Genomic DNA, 26,128 nt, shown 5'->3' with positions numbered 1-26,128 from the left:
TAGTTCTTTATCCAATAAAATTAGAATATAAGGAGCGTGCTGTGAGTAATGCAATCAGAAAGATAATAAAGTGTGTATACATATACACATGACTCAAAACAAAAATTAATCAAATAAAGAAAATACAAGGATTTTAAGAACTGTAGAATTATTTTATAGATTGCTTCGTTTTCAAGTAGATTGATGTCAATAGTTTAAAAAAAAGGAATCATTTCTTCTTGGCATTAATATTTTGTACAAAATTCGTATTGTCTTTAATCACATCTTTTATAGAAATATTCATCCTTCTATATTTCTTTAATTCTTCGATAGCCATTATTGATATACATTATAACGTTAGAACAACCATTTAAAAATATTTTGGTATTATAAATTGATAATAAATGCATGACCAGTCTAAATAATTATAAAAGATAGAAACAGTTATTATATATATATATATATATATTATATACAGTAAATGTTTCTAAAACATGTGGGGCACTTCACTCGTTTTACACAAAACCCAAAAGCCCAATTAAGCGCCCTCAATTGGTTTAGAGTTACCAAAGCACGGAAGAGTAAAACGAGAAACAAAATTATCGAACCGCAATTGGAGCCCTCGAGCTCGATACAAAATTGCGCGAGCGTCAGAAATTTCCCATAGACCACATATAGGACACGTAGTTAGAAGGTATCGGCGGCGAATCGGTTTACTGAGAATTTGGACCTATTATTACGAGAGTATAATCGTCTGATTATACGTCTGACACACACACACACACACACACACACACACGCGCGCGCGCGCGCGCGCGCGCGGACGGCCGTGCTCTTCGCTCTTCTGCGACTATATACGATATATCGAATTCCACCCCTGCAGCATCGTACAGAAACCGTCGCTTCAGAATTTTGCGACCACTCGAGGATTCGGCATCTCTTTCTCCGACCCTTTCCCTCCCCCCCGTTACCGGAACCTTCGTTACCAAAATACACACGACGGTAGTTTCCGACGGTAGTTTCATTTCTCTTGTTGCGCGACGCGGCGGCGAGTCAGAGGCAAAGTAACTCACCGCAGTAAGTTTTTTTTTTCAACGATGTCTAGTGTCGAATAGAATTAGTAATGTCGGCTATTCGCGAAAAGAGTTTACACTTGATCACTTGATTATTATTGTAGAGCGCATCTGAACAAGTTGTAAATAAATATTATGCGTATCACAATGGAAAGCTTTCAATGCTTATGCATTTATAGAATAATACATTTGTGTATTGGTGAAAAAGCAACGAATACGGAGCAGCTTCTATTGCGATGCAGAAAATTTAAATTATTTAAATATGACCCGATATACAAATGTATCTTTTCTCTCCTGTCCAAATATTTGTACCCATTCGTGCAATTTAATTTCTGCACAAAATATACGTGGCGTACCAAATTCAAGTAACATAGATGCAAAAATTGATAAATAAAAAAACAAAAATATTATACATAAAACATATCGAAACACGGCTAAAAAGATTTCCTTATAAATCTCTCAAAGATGGGATAACGCGTCAAAAGAAAAAACATAATATGACGCTCACCGACTGCAGCAAAGGAAATCGAAGGAACCGAATTATCAGGATACAACTGACGATTCATAGCAAGCGATGAATTAATGCGGAGGCTGCGTAAGGACCCGTTATCCGAGCAAAGCCGGTTATCGCGTAAGCGGCGGGAATGCAATATACCGCGCGCGCTGCGGCAAATAACGCCGCGAAGGTTAATTATGTAAAAACGCGAGCGCGAACGTACGCGTGCGATTATTTTCCTCCAAAGTTACGCTAATCCCAAGGATATAAATAGTACGAATAGCGATATTACAAACTTTACATGCGAGTGTAAAAACATGCATCTCTCTCACGCGCCGAACAATCGCAAGTCTATTAAGAGAAAGAATGGCATATTACATCATAAACTTTGTATGAAAAATTACTAAATAAAGAAATACATTTGTTACGAAAGTTGTTTAAACAAAACAGCAAATACGCATTTAAATTTTAATTTACATTCAAAATTCAAGCTTACATCAAATACGCGTTTTAATTTCTTACTATCTAAGTAAAAGAAATTTGATGAAAAATTGAAAATATTTCAATGATCTGTCACGCGTGTTTTAAATATAAATGCAGATTTATTCGCGTGGAAAACTAATGTTTTTGCATTAAAAGAAATTAAATCTTTCAAGAATTTAAGCGATGCTTGGAAACACCGCGAGAATTAAATGCGTTCGCGAGAAAGAAAAGATGGAAATTCCGCAGCCGAGAGCTTCGTTACCAAAATACACACGTACTTAGGTTACAATCTCCTTTTTTTCTTTCCTTCAGCCGTCCGTGACTTCGCGACGAAATTACATTATTTTTAACTAACATCGGTGCCTCTTGTTTAATTACGTACGCCAAGAATCATACTGTGATTTCTTACACGAGTTAAATTTGTCAATCTGCTGAAAGATTGGTACAAATTTACGGATTTTAAGATATAAAATATAATTGAAAAAGAATTTATTTCCAATCCATCTCGAATCCCTATTTTTAATGCCAATTATATGTATTACAGAGGTGTAAAAAACTTTTAATTTTTTACACTGATGATATAACTGCTGACGGAAATTGAAGTAACGTTTGTGACAAATGTTCAAAATGTCAGTGGCTAACTCGTCTTACCCCATTCACCGCATGTTGCCCTTGAAACACCGCCAATACGAGAGTGCTTGCTCGCTCGCTCGCTAATTCACTTTTACACGCGGAAACGCTGTTACTTTCAGCCGAATCGATCGAAGTCGACCACAATGCTCTGTGATCGCGTTGCAGCGAAAAACAAAAACTATTTGTCTACCGCGACTTGGATTTCAACCTTACTTCTATAATTGATAATTAAAATAGTTATAAACTATTACCATTAAGTAAGTATCTATGCACGATACGGAAGAGCAAGCCCGTCTGTTTAAAACCACATTAAACTGTACAGTTCATCTTGTGAGTTTACGCGTATCAAGCTATTGCGCGTATCAATACAGTCATGCTTGAAAAATGCTTGACCCTAGATAAGCAGCGATGTATAATAGCGATGATAATAGTATATCTTATATCTTCCTTCAAGGTTTAAAAATAAAAATAGCCTTGTAAAACAACTTACAATGTATCTGTACTTTGAACAAAGTTTTCAATTTACGACAATAAGTCAGTTTTTCTCATCGCTGCCAATCTAAAGTTAAACGTGATGCCAAATCTCGCGACCTTATTTTTCTGAATATTTAATTAACAATAAATGCGACATTTATAAAACATGTGCTACTTTTTGCCTATAAAGTTATCAAATTATTGCATGCTTCACGTGAAAAAGACCGACAGGAGTGACACGGCGTTAAATCACCAGGTGATTCGCTTACCGCCTGTAATTTCGCCTTTAAGTCCGATTACGTTGAAAGTTTATATCGATAACCTAAAAAGAGTTAAATGTCGGGCAAACTTGGCCTAGGAGGTAGACTTCCGTTGGCCTTATCAGATACCAAAGCCACGTGGTCGCAGCAGCGGCACGCATCTCGTTTTACAAGGTGCACCTTGCCGCTTCGTGCGACTCGCGCCAGCAGCGTGCTTTCACGTCATCCGTTAGAAATGATCGTATAGATCGCACAGCGGGGCTTTGCCTCGCACGCTTGAGAAACATAATAAAATTTATAACAAGAGAAATTGTTCCAACAATAGATTCATAAATCACAATTAGTTAAACAATCGATTTATCTTCCCTTCTCAACCATCATTACTGGTGAACAAGCGATCGATTTTTAAAAGTTTTATCATGCATAAAACGCAATTCCACAGATAAACAAATATTCTTTTCTTTAATAATAACACTTAATATTGCTAGTATTAAAATGCAAGTTTTAGAAAATAAAAGCAAATAAAATTTAACAATTAAACAATAGTTATGAGTTAACAAATAAAATTTTATTTACGGTGCTTTTAGAAGATTAATATTTTATACTAAATGATTCGGAATAATTGATCCGAAATCAGCGATAATTGTGCTTATTTTATGCGGTTTTTCGCTTATTCTGTTTTGCTCGGGTTTGGCGCACGGAATAAGTTTTTTGACGCGAATCGAAGGTAACTCAGTTCGCTGTAGAAGTCAGTGACTTCCATATGTAACGCTGCGACGCGTCGACTAATTTTAACTTCCTCAGCTAAATGCAGAAAAACAAACCAATTGAAACGAGGTGCACAGAAATAAAAGCAGATCGATTGAACGCCGTAGGAACTGCGAACCGGGTTACAGCACCGAATATTCGCGACAGAAATCCGCGCCATAGTGTAAAATTTTCATAGATGAATTAAGTTTTAAGTGAAAGAATTTTTAATAATTTTTGTAAACCAGATAGAGCAATATTACTAAATTATTTCTAAATGCAAAAATACTGGATGTTGTAACAGGTTACATCATTAATAATGTATACAAAAAAATAACAAAAGTCTATTAAACATTATATAACAAGATCCTCTTAAAAAGTAATCAAAATTTTTTTGATATAGTTAAAGATTTATGATTATTAAGAGAATTAATATTTGATCAATATATTTTCAAAAATATACTACAAATATGTAAGAAAATATAACAGATTTTCTTAAGTCAGATAAAAGCCGTTTTGTTAAATATTTTAATACATAATAATTATTGAGAATTTGTTTATACTCGACCTTTCTTTAAAACCTCAATTAATATAAATGTATATATATATATATATATATATATATATGTCATAATTTTTACCAAGAAATTTGGTAAAAGTAATTTTATCTCAATCGACACCGCGAGCTTTGCGTCAAAGTTTGCGCACACGCAAAGAAGGAGGAAGGAACAGCCAGCTGAAGGAGACGCTGGAAGAGAAGTCCTTCCTTCCACAGGAAGGAAGGTAGAAACGAAACATTATAAACAACGACGGAGGAACTCGTCGTGGACTCTCGCGGCTCGTATCTCTGTCTTTCTTTATTTCTTTATATTTCTCTCTCTCTCTCTCTCTCTCTCTCTCTCTCTCTCTCTCTCTCTCTCACGGTATGGTCGCGCGGTGTATTGAACTCAGTCCGCAGGTCATTAACCTCCGCGCATGGCATCGTCCCCCGACTTCTAGCCGTGACGTCACGTGACTCGCCGTCTCTACCGCGAGATACGAAACTGAGGTGCAAGCGATTGCACGACAGCGGAGGCAGGCAATGACGTGGTGAACGACGATTCGTCCCCTGGTTCGCGACTTGTTGACGTCACGACTCGCGGATGCAGACGAGAGAGTCTCCAGCGATACCGCGCCGCTGCGACCGTCGACGTCACGGGTTACAATGTCGATAAAACCGCGTTTGCCCGACTCCGGCTTACTTATGCGTGTATACTCCCGGTCATTTATGCTCTCGCATCTGAGGGATTTCAGATCATAGGCATTATGCTTTTTGATATCCGTTCAAAAAAGTTCAGAGCTTATTTTATTCTTAGTTAATTTAATATTGTCATCTGTTATTTATTTTTTAGCCTTACGTTTAATTTTTTACTTGTGTAAACTTTACAGTTGTCAAATTATCAGATAGCAGTCATAGAATATAATTATGTTAATAATCTTCTAGATCATTGTAACACTTCAATCTTTACTTGAGTTTCTTTCCGATCATTAAACGTTGACTTAAATAAAAAACGTTCCTAACTAATAAGTTAATCGCGTCCATCGGTTTGTATTGATCCATTATTAATCTTTACTTCGATATGACTGAAAACAAATCAATTCCTATTTATCTAATATATCAAAACTTAAAAAAAAAAACATGTTATTACATCTTCGAACTAGGGAATCTTTTCCCAAGTTAAAATATTAGAATAAAATCACCGATGGCATTATTTGTTTGGATCTGTCGAATGATCAACACATTTTGTATTGTGTCTATCAACTTTTAAAAGCAACAGAAAATCCTAGATTTATTCTACGGATGCATATATTTGAAGATTTTCTACTTTCGAGGATTGTCGCGTCAAGTCGCCATTTCTTAAAATAAAAATCTCGCAACTCGACAATAGATCATGTACCTATGACAAGGCAGCGTCACGCAACAGAGACGAGCTATAAATAATGATCGCGAATTATTTTTAGATGGACGCGTCGGAGATGGTGGAGAACGGAAAAGGAAGGGAGGGAGGGAGAGAGAGAAAAAACAGGAGCAAAATCCGCTACACCAAAGAACCAGCCTCTGTGGTCGGGGTTACGTTTGGTGGGTTGGTTAACTGTCCGATCGGATCGCTGGCTGGTCGCTCGCTCGTTCGCTCGCCAGCCAGCCACCACCAGAGTTTGTTGACTCTCGGTTTCAGCACGCTGCCTGACCATGACCTCGCCAAACGACGCACAAAGTGACGAACGCCGAGGCGACTCGCCGTCATCCTCGTCGACATCGTCACCGTCGCCGTCGTCGTCGTCTATCAGCCATTTAGCTCATCAGCGAAGCAAATTACTGATATTTCCGTAATCAGTCATCTCCTGCACGTTACTATCCGATTTCTCAATTTATTATTGATCATTTCCAAGTGTATTGATTACGCTCTATTGTTTGATTTGACATTTGCAACGTTGTCAACATATTCTCTATACGTCTTTTTGCGTAATGGAGTTTTATATGTTCTCGGAGAACTTTCAGCTTCGAAGTATTAATAAATGGCATTACATGGCATTACATGGCATTACATGGGCATTACATGACATTACATTAGGGCCGCGAAGAGTTAATGAATAAAGAAATATGTTTCATACGCAGTTGCAGTCGTCGTCATTGCTGAGCTTGCGTGGAAAAAATATCAATCTCAGGAAGCGGATCTAGGCCAGGGAATATCGACCGCGCGATCTGGGTCAGAGCTCGCATACACCTTGCACCTCGCTCTCTGCACTCTCGCTGCAGGGTGCATAATCCGCCCAGGGTGGTTGTATTCTTTACACTCGCGCTCGCGAGCACATAACAAAACATGACAAAACCTGTCGAAAGTCACACGAAGTCGAAGTTAGATATTCGTCAAAAATATGCAATAATACCAGACATTCCTAAAACAAGTCGTCGAATTTTCTAAGCGTCATTCTACGCATCTTTATATGATAAAAAAATTATAGATTTGAAAATTTGGTTTCCGAATTATAACTGCTTTCGTTCGGAGCCAAGTTTTGCAATAATTAAAATTTATTCATCAGAATTGATCTTACAATAAATACTGTGCTTCAAACACATCTGAAACCTCTGTTCGATCCTGTGTAATCAAAGTGTGGAGATACACTTTTATTTTTCAAAAATAAATATTGCATAAAATACGTCTCTTCCAATAGAAGGAATATTCTAACGAAAAAACGTACGGAATCCGTCGAAATACTATTATAGATCATTTAAATAATAGAGCGTTCGAATAGCAGAACAATGGAGAGATTCGAATAACAAGGCCCTACCGTGTCACTTGGCCTGTACCGTAAATCTCGCCAACTTTCGACACTACATGGTCAATTCTGTTGTTCACGACCTGATGTTTTCACGGCTTGAAAATTCTGTGTCGCCACGTTAACTCTAATTTTGCGTCACGATGAATAGAAATGGAGCAGTATCGATAGGTACCGTAAAATTCGTTTAGCTCTCAGCATTATGCGATGCACATTTTGCGCCACGGTCAATAAAACTTTCTCTCTGCGTAATCGTAAAAACGCGGAAAAAAGAAGAGAAAACTGTTTTTTTATAGAAAACTATTTTTTTATATAAACTGTAGCATAAAAAATCAAAGTTAAAGTAATAAAACCAGTAAAAACATGGCACACCCAAAACGTATATGAAATTTATGGTAGCTGTCAAGAGTTAGCAACGATACCAAACACAATTTTTGTCCACTGCAGCGCGGAGTTATGGATTAACGCGTGAAAATAAAATTTTCGGTACAGCCCGATCAACAGGAGACTACGGCAAAAGGGTTTGGTTCCCCGTGCCCCGGTAATGAATTTGCTATTGTGTGTCGCACTAAAGCACTTTTCTTCGGGTCTTTGTGTGCCCGCCCTTTTATCCCAAAAGAGACGCGTGTGTTCGTGCACGCATACGAGAGACGTAAATAAAATTGCGCATGTTGCGCTTTGTATTCGTCCGCCTTCCATCAGCCGGACGGAAGGGTTGAGAGAGAATTGAATGCACATTCGTAGGCGGCCGGCGATGGCCGGACTTGGTAACGGGATCGTTTGAATTGGTAATTAGTCGCTATCACCCCCTTCTATCCATTATTCTATCCTATTTTCAGCGTCTATCGGCGTAATCGGTGGGCACAAAAATTTGTATTTTGAACTTATTGTCCTTTCTCAATTAAAATACATTTTTCTTTTAATATTGCATAATATCGTAGAACCGAAAATAATGATAAGATTTAAAAGGAAGAAAAACCTTTTTCTGAAAAAGGATTTAGCGATTAATATGTCTACCAAAAATTTTGAAATTTGAACTGAAAATTGATGTATTATAATCAGTATGTATTAATTTGTCAGGCTGAAAAAGAGTCTAAATTAAATCGAATAAATCGTAGAAGAAATTTCGCTTACGCTGCACACATGACGCAACCCTTTCAAGCGAGTGTGTTTGTTCTCTCTTACCCCCGGGGATGAAGCCGAGACGCAGCATCTCCCTAAACGTGACTCACGACGCTTCGTGCGTACGCTATTTCGCGTACATGTTTTGTACGTTTTACGTATTCGCGATTCTATTTCTAAATACAGTCATACGGTAAAAATAGCAAAAGTGGAATAAAAATATTCGCGATGCCACCACACCTTAAAGTATAACTTATTTGCATTTCGAAATAACTCTTTTAACTGATAAATACACTTTCAAATAAACAAGCTTAAAGTCTAAAAAAAAGCTTTTAATTAATAAATTCTTCATTCCCAAATTTTAGGTGAATAATTTGAACCAACAATGAGTTTGAAAGTAAATTCTCGAAGACGAGTATTTGCGCGGAGACTGCGTATACTCAGAAAGGGTGAGAAAAGAAAAGGGGGATCATTTTAGCCCTAGGTGTACTGTTCGGCTTTTCGCGAGAGCGGGAGCGGAACTGTCGGTGCGTCCGCCATGGCGAAGCGCCGTTGGGTCACGCGCGACGCATCTCTATGCGTCGCGGTAGCAAGCGGCGACGAACGATCGATTTTACGGCGGCTTCTCTGTTACTTCTCTCTACGCGTGCACGTGTTCGGCTGTGCTCTACCGCGTTCATCGTACATCCATCGCGCACGCCGGTCGACCGTAACGCAATTCTTATCCCTGCAATGATCCGCGCACCGATTTCGCTCGAGATACAAGGGCAAGAATTTCAGTGAAATTGGCTTCATTCATATTTCTATGTTGGAATTTGTTTTGTTGAATACAAATAATCTAATATAATATTTACAATTTTACTGTAATAATGTCGTGAAATTTTCAACTTCCGAGCTTTAACCTGTTATTGTAATAACTCTGATTCCTCGATTATGGAATTATGTTTCAATGGAATGTTAATTCTTCATATTATTCGCAAACATCAACATAGTTATCTTATCGGGGGACGCGCGTATTTATGCGGACTCTTGACCCAACTTGCAATTATAGCGAAAAATGTGATGAGTACGCGAATGCACGCGGAGTGACGCTCGGTATCATTCGTGCGATCTTCCGGGTAAATCGCGAGCTATTTTTAGCGCGTTAGCAATTAGCAGTAATTAAATGAAGACGACCCAATTTACAAATTCGGTGCCGCATATTGCTGTTTGCGCGAAACACTAGGTACAGTATATATAGTATTTATAGGAAGAGAAAAAAAGACGCGTGTTAAAAAAATAAATTAAAAATAAAAATACTAAGTACATTATCACAATGTATGACGTATAAGAAACTACATTAAAATATAACGATACTAAAAGTTTCCTACATAATTTTAATAAGAATCTTGTATGTATTACGTATGAAATAAGTTTCATAAGATTTATATTAAATTATATTTGCATTTGTGTGCAAAAAATATATGTGTCTTATAAATAAATTTAAAAATATGCAATAGAGAAGTAAGCAGAAAAATAAAGATGTTAAAAAGTTGCTATATTTTGATAAAAATGTATAAATTATGTCGTGATACTTAATTTATAGCAACTATCAATATCATATTTATATTATTCTCATTTGTTCTTTTTTTTTTCTTAATTAAAGATCGTCTTCATTTTAGGTAACTTCCAATCGAAAACTTTGCTCTGCCAGGTAGCCAAATCTTCGATCATTCGATTATAACCAATCATGTAATATGTATACATTGAGAGCACGAGGTGTCCTGTTTCCATAATATATTCTCTTGAATATTCCATTCGCAAATATTGAAATACACGCGATAGGAACAAAAATTCGAAGTAGCAAAATTTATAAATGAATTCGACACAGAAATTCGTTTACATGGATGTTCCGTTACTACGGCGAGAGTTATGTTCTTACGCTTCTGAAATTCTATTTCAGCTCCACGAGAAACATGCATATTTGGCCTATTATCGCCCTCCTGCGTCCCGTTCCTTACCCTCCCTCCAACTATATCGCGGTGCCGCCATGGCCACGCTGCCGTTCAGCACGTAGGCATTTCGCCTCTCGATCACGTAACGCGAGAGACATCTGTCGATCGTTCGAGACGCAACTCGAATTAGCAATCAAGTGCAAATGCGACATTATATTAATAAAGTAATGTCGAAACGTAATGTAATAATACATCAAAAAACAATTATTTTCAAAAAGAGTGTTCCTACTTCCCCAAAACTATACTATCGTACACTTATCTCTTCATAATCTTTAAAGATTTAATTTAAAAAAATTAAAAATTGTATAACATTACTTATATTGTAAGGTAATTATATATTTAAATATAAAATTTTATCCTTTATAACAAAAAGAAGATATATAAAATCCTATTAACCGATGATAGTTCAGTTATTGATTGCAAAGTATTCGTGAATTACCGACCACCGATATATGCATTTTGACTTTTATCGATGAGTATCGTATGCACTACGAAATTAAAAAATAAATAGAAGATGCACAGAAAGGACGAGAACGATGAACCCGGTGTGTATGCATCGTCCAAGGGCCGACGCCCCCTTTTCAAGGCGAGCAACTCTCGCGAGAAGGATTACAACATTTTTCCGACGATGGTATTTTTATCATTCGTCGAACCTTTCGCCTTCACTTTCATAGAGTCTAGGCGAATGCACAATATCAGACCCACCACATTTTTTATAATTACAAGCAAAAATAAAAATTCTGCACCTTATATTTCTAGTCTATTTGCTTCAACTAGACACTTCAACAACAAGACTGCGAAAAATAGTGTACTACGCATGCGATTAAAAGAGATATTATATTCGTACTCACCACTGGAAAGCATTGAAGTGGAAGTAGACAAGGCCTAAACCGTATAAAAACGAAGCATCCTTCCAGTAGTCGCCTTTTAAAGAGTAGAATTTCTGATATGCCGACATTGCTGTAATAAAAGCGAAAAATAATTTATTAGAGCAGCGCTTTGCTTAATATTAACACCAGTTAAATAAAAATCTTACATTCAAGGTAGTAATCAAAGATGTAAAAAAACAAAAAAGTTATTCTCTTGACTGAAAATTGATTTTGAGTATTGAGAGGCGTTTCTGTAATAATTTATTTTGGCAATATTCTCGAACAACAATTTATACATTTTAATGTTTTACAATGTATACACAACAGTGTTTCTCTGTTCAAGAAGAATTAAATAAAATAGTCACGTTTGCTCCGTGTCAATTTTACACTTATTAATTGAATGACTAGTTTGGCAAATTTGTCATTAGTTTACCAATTAGTTTGAATTTTGAATATTTTAATCTTAAAAAATAAACACCTTTGTTATAATCTTCTAAGAGTAGATGAAAGTGTCCTAGTTTGCAATATGTCTTAGGATCAATGCTTATCCCCTTATCTTCGTCTTCATTTTCCTTGGATTCATCGGGACCTGCTTTTGTACTATCAGCTTTTCTACATTGCTTTTCATCCTGAGCTTGAACTAGCATACGCTCCAAGTATTTAATGGCACGGACTACCAGAGCCTTCCTTTTTGCCTGTTCCGGAGAATTCAACTTGAGGAATCCAAACTGTCGACTGTGCGTGTAAAATAACAAAATTGCTTTGTATTATGATACATATCTTCATTTTATCGCGATGCACACAAGTTCTGTTCAACAAACCGACAGTTATACTTGTGTGCTCCAATAATTTACATCATCATGGATCATTCTCCTAATCATAATTTCGTAAATAGAGGCATAATATCCAGTCTCGCAATTTTTACGTTGGTTCAGTCACGGTCGACGTATTGTTATCGCAAAAATTTCGCGACACATTCGCGGAATGTAGTACATTCGGAAGCGTAAAAGGGTGTCAGTAGGTTGCGAGCGAGCGCGCTGTCAAACGTATTTTTAGGTTATACTGTGATGCGGCTTGTTGTAACGAAACATTTCGCGCTTCGAAGATACAATTTTGCGACCAAAAAGGGACAAGAATCACACATCAAAAATATCGAGCGATTACCTATCCAGCTCCGACAGCGTCTGCAACTCTTGCGGTGTGAGGTTGATGTCGTCGGTGTCTTGTGCCATTTTCCGCGCGCTCTTGGCTCGACAACGACTCCGCACGTGTCATTCACCCGTTAGCGTCCGCGACCTCGAGACGAAAATCGGTACGATAATCCGCCAAATACGTCGACGAGGAAGTCGCACGGCGCCGTCACCTCATCGCAGCGAGCAAATATCGGCGAAGTAGCGGCGACGGCGACGACGTCGACAGCGACAATGCGAACTGATGTAGAAACACGGACGCCGCGTTATCACATGACGCGAGTCGAGCGCCACGGTCGACCGCTAAAGTGCATTCAGACAACATGCATAATTGCATTTTACATATACAAAAGAAAATCAACCAATTACGCGTCCAAAAATTCATGTTAAACACGTAATTGATCAATTTTCTGATAAAAATGCATTGTACAATCATAGAAATTCGTTTGGATATAACTTTATCGCTGATTTTCGCGGAACGTCGTGACCTGAATTGATTCAAACAGTAGTCTCAATCAAACACATAGAACTTAGTATATTTTATATATTATTGGTATAAATATGCAATCAAAAATTTAGTTGATTGATACAGATCCCTCTGCGAAAAAACACTCTGCGTATCAAGTGAGTATAAACTATCAAGATCAATCACGTGGTCAATGACGTACTAACGCATGCGTATGAAAATGTTCCGATTTACTCCACCATTTCACAAAAAGGCAGAGCGCACATGAGCGCATAGGAGCGCGTGCGAAGAAATGTTAGTGTGGTTAGGACTGTGCAGTGCGAAAAGATAAATTAAATGTATGATTACGAGAGACATTATCTATGTTTCACCATTAATAATTGACTTAATGCCAGGTAATTTAGAAAATAAGTAATAGAGAATAGTCAATCTCGAAATAAAATTTGAATATATTAAATAAATAATTGAATGCCTCTTTTTAAATAACACTAATATCAGTAATACTCGTTGGAATTATTAATATGTACTATTAAATATAACTAAAACAAGCACATATATCATTCATTTATTATATCGATTAAATAAATAATGTCAATAATAATATTTTTTCTTTTCTTACAGAAATGCATCAAAAACCTGCTTAAATTTGTTAAGAGATAACTTATTTTTATATGAAGGATACATATTCACAAGGCAGCATGCATTGGCTCAAGATCTCATGTATCCTGTGTTTGTTTGGATGTTTTAAGGACTTCCGTCCCTCTGAATCATTTATAACAGATTACTTGACAGGGCCATGGAAAAATTTCACTACTAATGAAGTAAGTTCTTAGAACACACAATGACTAAATATGTATTTAATAATTAGATGATGTTAATAGTATATGAATCTTTCAGGTGAATCAAGACATCTATCCTGTGACGACATACAGCTACTTAGCAACACTAATACTCGTGTTCCTGATCACAGACTTTGTACGATATAAGCTTATCATCATTCTCTGTGGTCTCTCTGGCATTATTACATATCTCATGATAATCTTTGGAAAGACTGTGATGATGTTCCAGATTGTGGAATTCTTTTACGGCTTATTCTTTTCCACAGAAGTGGCCTATTACACTTACATTTATGCCAAAGTAGATAAGAAGCACTATCAAGAAGTGACAAGCCACACTAAAGCAGCTACACTCTTTGGTCGCAGTTTGTCCGGCATTGTAGCGCAATTAACGGCCTCTTTTAATTTGCTGGACTATCACCAACTGAATTATTTAACTCTCTCAGGTATGTAAGATAAGCGGAATTGCAGGAAATCAATCGTATACACGTTCAAATTAAATTCAAAGTCAAAGAACCCAAAAAATTCACGTACATTTAATCGTAATTTGCATAAAACTCTACCTAACAACGATAATTATGATAATGTGTACCCAACAAATCGCGATATTCGCGATTTATATAATATAAAGTTGTTTATCATTATGTAATACTTAATAAATAATTGATAATTGATATTTGGCAATTGTGACATTATTAACGTGCATTTATTATATATTTCAGCTAGCACTATTGCGACGGTCTGGTCGTTCTTTTTGCCCTCCGTAGGCCAATCGATATATTTCCATCGTGCCAGCGTTTCCGACGAAGAACAGGGGAAAGGAACACTTGATCATCATTCGCAGCATTTGAGCAATTCGCGAGAATTAGCCAATAATAAGATTGATGAAAAAAAGCACTGCTGCTATGCTGTATCAGCGGCACCGCTGCTTCGCAAGATCAGAAACGCCTATGCGTTATTATGGAAACACTTTGTACAAGCTTACACTGATTATCGCGTGGTCAAATGGTCGGTTTGGTGGGCCCTGGCAACCTGCGGCTATTTGCAAGTCATTAATTACATGCAGCTGCTGTGGCAGACTGCGGTAGGACCAAACGACATGATCTACAACGGCGCCGTGGATTTTATCTATGCGATCGTAGGTGAGGAAAAAGTTTTAGAAAGCTACAAGCTTTGTTCGAGTCTCATAAAATTCAAGTAGGAAAGAATAAAAGAAAATGTAAATCATCTGAAATATTTTCATGCTGTATGCGATTCACTCTATATAATTGGAATATTATCACGACTATCGCTACATCTTCGTTAATGCTATTTGTTGAGTACTTTGCATGATTAATTTTGTCTAATCGTAGATATCTGTGCGAGATAAATTTGATAGTAACTCGCTAGTAACAGCATGTGTTAATGTCGTAAACATAATTTTTCTTTCATCTATTATAAATTATAAATTATAAAAATAGTTTTAATTGCGCCTTAAATTTAAATTATTAAATCTCTCACTTTCATTAATACAGATTTAATATAATACAGGTATAGTATAGGATTTTATCACGCCAATGAAAATTCTCTTACATAAATTATATGAGACGTCCTTCGCAAAAAATGTCCGTGAACATAACAAGGGTCATATTTATATCTATCGATAAAAATGATATATTTAACAATTTAAATTAAAACGAGTTGCATAAAATGCTTCATTAACAAGCTGATTTATTTGTCGTGTGATAAACATATAATTCAATTAAATTAATGCGTAGTTATCTAGTTCAATAAGATTAATCATCAAGCGATAAGATCAGAGAGCTCAATTAAACAACTCATTATATAAAATTATCTTTTCGGAGCGGTAATTTTTTAAATGTACTTTTCTGGTTTTACTAGGTGCAGTGACTGTATTTTGTGTCGGAAAGGTTCGATTAAATTGGACTCTAATAGGGGACATAATGTTGTCCGTGTTCTCGCTTCTAGAAGGCGTTATATTGTTAGCATCCTCTTACAGTCACAATATTTGGCTTCTATATGCCGCCTACGTCACATTTGGCGTGATTTACCACACCATGGTCACTGTTGCAAGGTAAACTATCGTTGCAATTACAATGCGATTTAATTCAATAGTACTGTCAAGATTCGAGATAAATATTCGAACTACGGCGAGAGCATATGAAAAAAAATCAGACATTTTCTTCTGCTTGTTCATAGCTTCGAAGTCGCCAAATGTATATCTGAGGATAGCTACGGCCTGATATTCGGGGTGAACACGTTCTTCGCATTATTAGCGCAGAGCTTGCTAACGCTCGTAGTTGTCAACACGCTTTTACTGGATATTAGACAGCAAGTAAGAATTGTGCTTAAAAAAACGTATAAAAATTAGTGTTTCTGCAAATAACGCGAGTTTTCGTATTTTAGTTTTTTGTTTATGGTGGCTATTTTGTAATTTTGGCTGTGGTATACGTTATAATGGGCATCATCAACATCGTGCAACACCGTCGAAGCGATAAAAATTTTCATCTATGGATCAACGATGACAATAAATCATCTGCGGCGCAAAACACGAGCGACATAACGTCGTTCAAATCCGAGCAAAATGATAGTTGAGATAAACACATCCTAGCAATTATAATTGTAGTACGAAAATTATGTACATACTTTTTTATTTGTTGAATTAGTTTGCGTCGTGACTGTTATTATTGTACTAAAAAATATTTTTCTCTTACCGATATATACAACCTATATTTTTTTTCGCGGCGCGTTGTTGTTTCTGTTGTTTTAAACTGAGATATTTTTGTACGTATCGTATGTAGAATATACGCACAATGAATCACGTGTAGTATTAAATCATGAAGTATTCCTATACTTAAAAGAGTGAAACGAAATACTTTGTATCTATTTAGATTGGTGCGAAGTCTGTCATTTTTTTTGTCTAATAAAATTCTGTTTTTCATTAAAGCATCAGAAATACGGAACTTTTACATGACTGTTTAATTTTAATTTTATTTGAAAAAAAATGACAAACTTGTTTTTAATCAATCTACAGTTATTACCTCGTGAAAAATAAATGATAATAAAGTTGTTCGTATTTTTACAGTTCGTATTTATACATACAATCCGTTGCATTTACTTTTTCTTCAAACGAGATTCTTGTAGAAAAGAATAATGCACTCACGAAGCATCTCTACTTTAAGAAGTAAAAATGTTTCTGTATTCATTGTAGTGAATGTGATTTTATATTCTATATAAAATCTGTGATACTTGAATAAAATTATTTTTAAATTATAATTTTCTTTATTTTCTTTTCTTCCTTTATTCCCTCAGATAACAACTATTGTGAAAGCAGTTGATTGATTGAAACAATACAACACCTCGATTAATAACAATTGTTCGATATCGCAACACTACTTGTCTTATCAAGCTTACAACCTTCAGATATGTAAAAAAAATGTATGTATTCTGATTAAAATTATTACTTTCAACCAACTACATAATGTCACGCACAATCGACAAAATTTTACAATTTGATATCACCAGTTTAATTGAATAATCTTGTGAGAAAAAGGCAAAAAGAGCCGTAGCTAGTTCTTCGTACAAAAATTATATTATATTATACGTCCAATGAGGAACCATTTGGTCTCTAACTCTTCCATGGTTCCTCATTGGACATACAGTTTCGGCTTATACGTATAATGCCAATTTTCAATCTTTCCATATAGAAATAATCTTTCTTTGAAATTAACTGGCATGAAGAATATCTTGCGTATATCGTCTTATTTGTTTGTCAGACGCTTCGACGCTTGAGATACCGTTTATTATGTTTTTTTTTATTTTGTAACGACACTGAGGAAAGCCTAACATAGGCAAAAACGTTCGTCATTGTAAATTTATAATATAATATAATTTTTGCACAAAGAATTAGCAACGACTTTTTTTGCTTTTTTCTCACAAGACTATTTGTTAATTTTAGTGGAGCCTTAATATTAATATTCGGTTAATTAAATAAACAAGCGCAATCTATTGCAATTTATTGCGCTTGTTAATTCAATTAAACTGGCAATATCTAATTGAAATAAATGTAGTTAAAAGCGTCGTATTTATAATAAGATAATTCTTTGCTTAAGTAAGCTCGTTAATTAAATTTTTTTATATTCAATATCTATTAGTTGAATGTTCATTGATTAAATTCCTGTGAATTATTATTCTTCGGATTTTCCAAAGCTCTTTCGCGCCGATTACAATTTACACTGTCATCCAATTTACAAAACCGGATGTCTTTTTATCCAACTGCGACGAAAGCTGCGGTTAATCGCGAATGATAGTCGCTGATTCGATTGGGATTTCCCCGTGTTCGCCCCGAAAGTGCCTAAACGCATGTAAACACACGCACAAACGAGAATGATGGTGTGTGAGCGCCATAGTCGTGATATACAGTCATGGACAATGATGCATGTCGTCGCAGTTGATATAATTTAGTAGGAGACGCTATTATTCGTAAAATGTCTTTTATCATTAGAAATCTCCGCGATAAATTGTTGCACATCTATATAATCTCACAATTTATCATCATGATTTATCTTCAGGTAAGGTTAAAATTACTCGCCTAATGCAATCTAGTATTCGATTTGAACAAAGTAATATCCTAATAATTAATTTTTTGAAAACTCTATTTCTGTACAAACCAAGAATATAAACTGTAACAATATTATGTTACAATGAGTTTCTGTCATATATTAATTTTTTCTTGAATTATTACAACAACAAAAATTAGTCTAAATTGTAATCTAATTTTATTTTATTTCAATAACAATGTTTTATCATTTGTCAATTCTTTTTTGATAATTGCATAGGAATTTTTTCTAAAAAGAAATCACAATTGCTACAGTGAAATTTTTTGTTTGCTGAGACGATAACCAGGTAAGCTCAGTCACTATCGTATTAGCGTTATTATATATTTCTCATTGTCAGTTAAAACAAAGTCATTAAGAAACTTGAGTAACATTTCCGAGAATTCTCGCTTGATTAGTCAGTCAACACGTAAGATTTAGAGTGCAACATAACTAAATTTACATGATTTTTTTTAATCCTTGATTAACTGTCATAAGATTCATTTTCGTTCAAAATACAGAACACGCAAATTGGATTATGATAGAAGACAATTATAAAAGAAAAATCTCTACGATATATTTTACCAATTTATACTATCGGCAAATGAATAAAATTGATTTTCACATATAGAGTAAAAAGATTATATGATTCTTCACTTCCGACATAATCCAATGTTGCAGCAGGATGCCACGAGAAGATTTAACACTTGACGGCTCATTAAGCTACTTGACCCACTAATCCCACTTAACAATTGTAGACAAACGAATAAGCGAATCTTCGAGATTAGAATTGAAATGAAAATAATAATAAATTAATTACGTTCAAATTTGATATATACGGACACCTTTCAGATAAAATAAATAGAAAAATTTGTGTAAAATTTTTATTGGCTTAAAAGCTAAAATATTTAAAATATTTAAAATCTTATTAAATAAATTCATACCGACGTTTTTTTGATTATTCAACGACGAGTCTTTAAAGAGACTTTCCATACAAGTCTTCCATAGAAAGTCAAACGTGCAAAGAATCACAAATATCTGTGTGTCGCGAGATCCTTGAAGCAGGGATTTTCTGGTAATAAAGTCAACGATTACGACTGGGCATTTCCAAGAGAGACAAGGAAGTAATGACCGATTCGCGCGAGAAGTACATAAACACACTCAGGGTCGGAGAACTGGGAAGGAGAAGCCTCAACTTAAAATGAACATAAAGATTCGATATCTCATCAGATACATTTCTTTAAATAAATTAAATGAATAAACTTGAATCTTAAGCTTTTCAAATTATTGTTGCATTAGCATCAGAATTACAAGTATCACATCTCAATAAGTTTTCTTACTAATTAAGAGTTAATATATATAATTTTGCCATAACCTTTTTACACACGAAAATATACACAAATATCAAACTACTTTTTGTATCAATTTTTTAAAAATAGAAGTGAGATCAGATTTCACGTAAAATTCATTCGTTGTATAGTCTTTCTCGTTTGTTCCTCCTTTAATCCGATCCTGAAACCTACTCGTATAAGTCCATGACGTTCTCCGGACAAACAGAGCAAGCCAATAGTAGTGAGGGAAGAGTGGGATCAACCAGGCGTTCTCCTCGAGTATCTTCGTGTTCATACAGTCTTCAGTCCTACCTTTTCGTCCTACCTCGATTGTCGCACGGACTAAATCCGCTTCGAACCAATATCGCATTTTAGTAGTTGTTCGATATCTCTCTATTTTTTCGATTTGCTGGAACTCTGAGAGTGCCGAACAATGTTTCTTACGGTGAGTGTTATTATCATCATTTATTTTCTTTGCGCACGCGATTTTATTCTGCATTGTTTTATGTGAAATTTGTTAAAACCTTGGAAGAAGATAAAAAAATGACTTCTCGCACTTCGAAATTCATTAATGTAGAATAAATTTTGTTGTTTATATTCAGAATCATTAGCATTCGCAGTAGCGTTTTACAGATCTTAATATTGTTACACTCCTTCGAGAAGTGACCTTTGACTAGTAGCCTCATCGGAAGTTCAACCGCGATAAGTTTTATCAAAAGATTGTAAATGTTCTCGTCTTCATAAGTTGAATTCGAAATTAATTTCCAGTAAACTTTATTTCAAAATTATTATCTTCAATTTTGCAAAAATTTATATTTAAAAGACTATTTAAAAGCTTAAATTTCTTAACCTTCTATAAATTCTACATTAACAGTACAAAACTAATAGAATTCTAATATATAACAAAAATAAAATTTTGAATCAGTATATCATTACATTTTCAAATATAAAATCAATTCAAGATTGATCGAAAATCCAGTAAACGGAGATAGTACGTGACAAACTTTGATTATGTTGTTGATTCGACAACACTTTCTCATATCTGAGCAATGTCATCAATTCCAGCACTGCCTATTTTTATTTTTTATCTAGAACTGCGTCAGATTTATGTAATATCTATATTCACAAACATATCGCGTCATACATAACACATTCGCATATAGCACGCACAATACTCGACACGGAATCAGAAGTTTTATTATGTATATAATATAGATAATGGAGAGAGAGAGAGGGAGGGGAGAGAGAGAGAGAGGGAGAGAGAGAGAGAGAGAGAGAGAGAGAGAGAGAGAGAGAGAGAGAAACTGATATAATCAAAAAGAATCACCGTCATATACACTGGCCATATTCTCATCGACTGTATTTATTGCTCAATATGGCTCTCAATGTCACGTTAAAATACTATCATCTGCTAAAAACAACAATCTTAACTCATCTCAATAACATTTTCTTCTTTTTATGAATATTTTTTAAAACAAATATAATAATTTTAACAATAAATTTCTCATTAAACTCTTCAGCATTTCCACATATCTTAATGTTCCTCAAAAGATTAATCCTATATCGCTCACCAATCTTTATGTTCTTCAAGTAATTAGAAAAATAAATGCTACGAGACTTTACCTTCTTTTATGTTAAATAATTTTATGTAAAACTTATTTAATGATTATAAGAGTAATCTCACACAAATACTTATAATAATATAAAAGAAGAAATGTGATTCAACATGAAATTGCTTATATCGCAATTATGGGTTTTGGTAGATTGATCACAGATGATTTGAAACTATTTTAGTTTTTCATGCCTTGAAATATTTATATAAAAAGAATTGTATGCTATTCTCGTGATTCTTACGATTCAGGGAATTTCCTTGTCGTTCGCGTCACTTAGTCATTCATAAATTCTTATGTCACGAGCAATTACTTCGTTTAATCGTTTTCGCTTGGAAAAAAATATATAAAAAGAGGAAAAGCTACCTCTTGTGCGATCTGAAAAATGAAACAAACAGACTACACTGCAAGGATGCTTTATACATGATACGTGATCGCCATGGTAACGAGTACCGAACAAAGAATTTACCAGCGATTCCTACAGCATTTCAACACCATCGGATTGTTCAGCTCGTAAAGTGCTAACTAACTGGACAAATGTAAATTAGATTATGTAAAATTTAATTTTGATTTTAATTAAGATTAAGTTTTATCTAACTTTATCTAAATCTATCTATTCTTAATCAACAAAATTCGTGCGGTTTTGTTAATATTGTTAATAAATTCCACAAAAAACCGCGCAAACTTTGCTGATTACTCAATAATTTCTAACTATAGTTTTTTAGCATTTAAATCGGATTCATTATCGTCTTAATTTTAATTTCAATCTCTAGTAGTAATGTCTATTTTATATAAATTTTATATAAAAAATTTGATCCTCGTTTTTATTGAATAAATAAAAAATTCTAATAACAGCATCGTTGCGCTTATCATTAATACTACTAAAAGTTACGTTATAATTGATTGCCTATCAATTGTTTCCTTGCAAAAGAGCATATTCGATATTATGAAACGCTTTGCCATGGTGTGCCGAAATATGCGCGATTATCCCATTTTCGCAAGCGAAAATGCCGTTTGTCACGCGAGCCTTCGTCACACTTTAATTTCAATCAAGAAAGCCGGATGCCCTATGACGTCACGGTGCCGATTTTGCCGGCTGCTTTCACTCGTTCCTAGCCTCCGATTTCCGATCGAGAAATAAGAGAAATAACATACCGAGTGCCATCCCGAAGGAAGGAAATTGTGAAGGAACTACGTCGTTGCATAATTTTAAACAGAAACCCTGAAATATCCTGTAGCCGGCACTCCGCGCAACACAATCGGATAGAAAATGATTTCCATTTTATTCACTGCATTTCTAAAGGACAGAGATAAAAATCTAAAAATTAAAAAATACATCCTTGGAGGAATCCTTGATTGTTTGACGGCCAGGTTTTTTTTAGCTAAAATTAACCACCACTAAAAGGATTACAACTAGTCACGATAATATACGATCGGTTTCTCGATATGGCGACTGGTTCACGCGGTGGGACACGGTCTAAAAACTCGCATAAATTACAAGCTATTGTTGCGGCCGGAGTATTATTCAGGCGCGTTATGAAACGTTGAAAAAAATAGCAGGCGTCCACATTTCTTCCGTTGTTTCGGTCTTTACATCTACATGATTCCCCGTCGACGCTTTCTCCGTTGCGCCGCGCGAGAAAGTCTTTTCCCTCGACCGAATATTCGAGGAAATGATGTCAGAGCGTGCATTTCGTTCACACGGAACATCCTCAATCTTTTGCTCCATATCTCGGCATCCAGAACAAAAATCAATAATAAGCAATCGTCAAACAATAAATTAATTTCTCAATTACGCAATTATCGTACAGCAAGGTTGCTAAAAATATTTTTCTCTGTTTATATTGTTTTTTCCACTTTTCAGACGATACCGTTGCTGCTGGCAATCGGCGAGATTTCGGCGCAATGTCTAACGGGAAACGACGTCCCGTCGACCCAGGACCCAGCGTCAAAAATGTCATTGACAGACGCTCGTTTCGGCTTTGCGCTGGACAGCATGAAAAAGGTCGCGCAGCATGAGACGAGAGACAACATCTTCTTCAGTCCGCAAAGCATACACCAGGCCCTGAGCCTGGCGTACTTTGGTACCCGCGGTACCACCGAGGAGGCCTTGAAGCAGGCCCTCCGCATCCCTAATGAGCTGTCCAAAGTCGACGTGCAACGCTACTACGCGTACGAGAAATCGCTCAATGAGATGCGTTCCCAGGTGAGCAATTCCGGCGCAGTTGTGCAATGCGCGCGATTTACTACGTCGTCGCCGAAGGTATGTCAAGGCAAATCGTGCGCGGTCTATCGTTACATCAACGCGTCTGAATATCCAAGGTCCTTATAAACGTTGCTCCAAAATCGCAAATGCTTGGAAGACTCTAGGAGAACTCTTTTTCGCTTTATACAAAATATGTTTAGATATATCGTCGATTATATTTTAGATATCACAAAGATTTATTATCCTAAAGATTGAGAAAATATTCTAAAGAGGCTGCAAAATTGTGCGACCAGACTCGAATAATATAATGCAAATCAAGATTGAAGAATTAAAAATTTCGTAAATTGTTTATAAGCAATTTCCTTAGTTTTTAATTAATTAATCAATTGATGTTTTTCGTTCCAGATGAATGGATCCGCTCAGTCCTACGAGTACAAAGTCGCCAACAGATTTTGGATTACAAATTCGAAGAAACTGCGCGAATGCATGCTCGATTTCTTCGGCGATCAGTTGCAAGTGACCGACTTCCGTACGAATCCCGAAGAGGTGCGGAATCGTATCAACAATTGGGTCAGTAACATGACGAAGAACCATATCCGCGATCTCCTGCCACCAGACAGCATTACTGAGGACACCGATCTAGTTTTGGCTAACGCAGTTTATTTCAAAGGCCTGTGGGCTCAGCGTTTCGACCCTAAGAGTTCTAAGCGCGATATCTTTTACTCTTCCGGCACGCAAAACTCCGTTATCACCTTCATGCGTCAGAAAGGAAATTTCAATCATGGTAAGCGAACCGTTTCAATCTCATTTCATTTACTTATCGCTAAATGCAATGACTAAACCTGACTCGACTAAACCACGATGATATGAATTTTTTCATTGATTAATTGCAAATCATTTATCGCAGTGTTTGAATTTAAAAAATCTTGATATAAAATTAACACATCATACGCAACAATCTGATATTTCAATCTTCATCGTTCATCCACATCTCTTTTCTTTCTTGTTTTCTAATTTTTAAATTTATCTCCTCAGTTGTCTCCGACGAACTAGGCGTCTACATTTTGGAGTTGCCTTACAAAGGCGACGAGATATCGATGTTCGTGCTACTCCCACCGTTCTCCGTCGCGCGATCCGCTCAGAATCCTTCGGATGAGCCCCGCGACGGCATTCGCCAATTGGTGGAACGATTAGCGACCAAAAGGGGATCTCAGGAGCTTCGCAAGTGGCTTGACGACGGGATGCTGACGCAGGAGGTCGAATTGAGTCTGCCACGCTTCGAAATCGAACGCGAACTGCCCATCGGACATCTACTGCACGCTCTAGGCGCTGGAGAATTGTTGTCGCCCGCTGCAGCCGATCTGCGCGGCTTCGTCGCCGATGGTGAGCAGAGTCTGCATCTCGGCGATGCCGTGCATCGCGCACGCATTGAAGTCACGGAGGAGGGTACCACCGCGGCCGCAGCCACCGCGATCTTCTCCTTCCGCTCCAGTCGACCCATCGAGCCTGTCATCTTCAATGCCAATCATCCGTTCATCTATCTGATTTATGATAAGCAAAGTCACAGTATTCTGTTCACGGGCATTTTCCGCACACCCGGTGCACCTCAAACCTCCGCTGCCGTTTAGGCAGATCGCGCGGGAAAGCGCGATCTCTTTCCCGTGAAAAGTCTTTCGGATGACGTACATAATCCGAGAATTTGGCAGAAACTGACGAATTGTCGTCAAGTTTATTCTCTTCCTCTTGATCAGTCAACTCAATTTTTGGGGTAGGAGCTATCTTATGCGTGATGAGTGATTTTTGTTAACGAATCGGAGACCGTTGGTCCTTTTGATTCTACGAAATCGAGATTACTTGCGAATATTTCCAAAATCGAAGGATCGAAGAAAGGATTTTGCGCCCTCCGGTGATTTTACGAGAATGAGTTTATTGCACGAATCTCATTAATTTATTGTTATATTTAAATTATATATATCTTGTACCGTTTTCGTTGGTCGAAAACAAGTGCAAAATAAAACAAAAATCTATCTACATAAAGGATTTGATATTATTTTTTTAATGAGACATAGATAAATAATTTTTATAAACGCTAATTGACTGAAATATTTATTCTGCGAAATGTTTATTCTTCAATCAGAAAAAATCAAACGATGAAATACTAGTAAACGAAAGCTATAAAGATACAATATGTAGATTTATGTAATAAAAAAGAAAATAAATATACTCTCTTAAATGTATGCGTCATTACATATTGTACATATTTTTTTTTTTATTTTAACTCTCATCGTAATATTACTATAAATGATATAGTAATTTATTTTTTCAACTTGTTACACAATCATGTAATTATCACTTGTTAATCACTCGTTATTCTACAAAAATAATCTTTAGAGGAATTCTGTTCTTTTCGATCGATATAAATTGATTGATTGATATTATCAATTGC

At 35.9% G+C, this 26,128-nt stretch overlaps 2 protein-coding genes across 3 annotated transcripts in view; one reads left to right on the top strand and one right to left on the bottom strand.

Annotated features, from left to right (window-relative positions):
* Positions 1 to 26,128, bottom strand: part of Utx (Utx histone demethylase) — a 71,738-nt gene that overhangs the window by 41,400 nt on the left and 4,210 nt on the right. The window contains exons 1-3 of one of the 2 annotated variants that reach the window (XM_012367252.2): positions 12,613 to 12,894; positions 11,927 to 12,183; positions 11,431 to 11,539 (exon numbers count right to left, since the gene is read on the bottom strand). In XM_012367252.2, the coding sequence (XP_012222675.1) occupies positions 11,431 to 11,539; positions 11,927 to 12,183; positions 12,613 to 12,680 (434 nt within the window). In that variant the 5' untranslated portion in view covers positions 12,681 to 12,894. Of the gene's footprint in view, positions 1 to 11,430; positions 11,540 to 11,926; positions 12,184 to 12,612; positions 12,895 to 26,128 lie in introns of those variants that run through there. The other variant, XM_067360545.1, reaches the window with a different exon arrangement.
* Positions 13,343 to 25,929, top strand: LOC105672359 (uncharacterized). The gene is made up of 10 exons (XM_067360875.1): positions 13,343 to 13,499; positions 13,726 to 13,925; positions 14,002 to 14,386; positions 14,663 to 15,082; positions 15,822 to 16,014; positions 16,140 to 16,275; positions 16,347 to 16,532; positions 23,341 to 23,739; positions 24,088 to 24,466; positions 24,718 to 25,929. The coding sequence occupies exons 2-10, from the start codon at positions 13,776 to 13,778 to the stop codon at positions 25,308 to 25,310; spliced, it is 2,841 nt and encodes a 946-aa protein (XP_067216976.1). The 5' UTR covers positions 13,343 to 13,499; positions 13,726 to 13,775; the 3' UTR covers positions 25,311 to 25,929.

This window comes from Linepithema humile, chromosome 8 (genome assembly GCF_040581485.1).
Source record: "Linepithema humile isolate Giens D197 chromosome 8, Lhum_UNIL_v1.0, whole genome shotgun sequence".
NCBI classification, from domain to species: domain Eukaryota; kingdom Metazoa; phylum Arthropoda; class Insecta; order Hymenoptera; family Formicidae; genus Linepithema; species Linepithema humile.
Note: the sequence above shows the minus strand (reverse complement) of the source record. Positions and strands in the feature narration are given on the sequence as shown.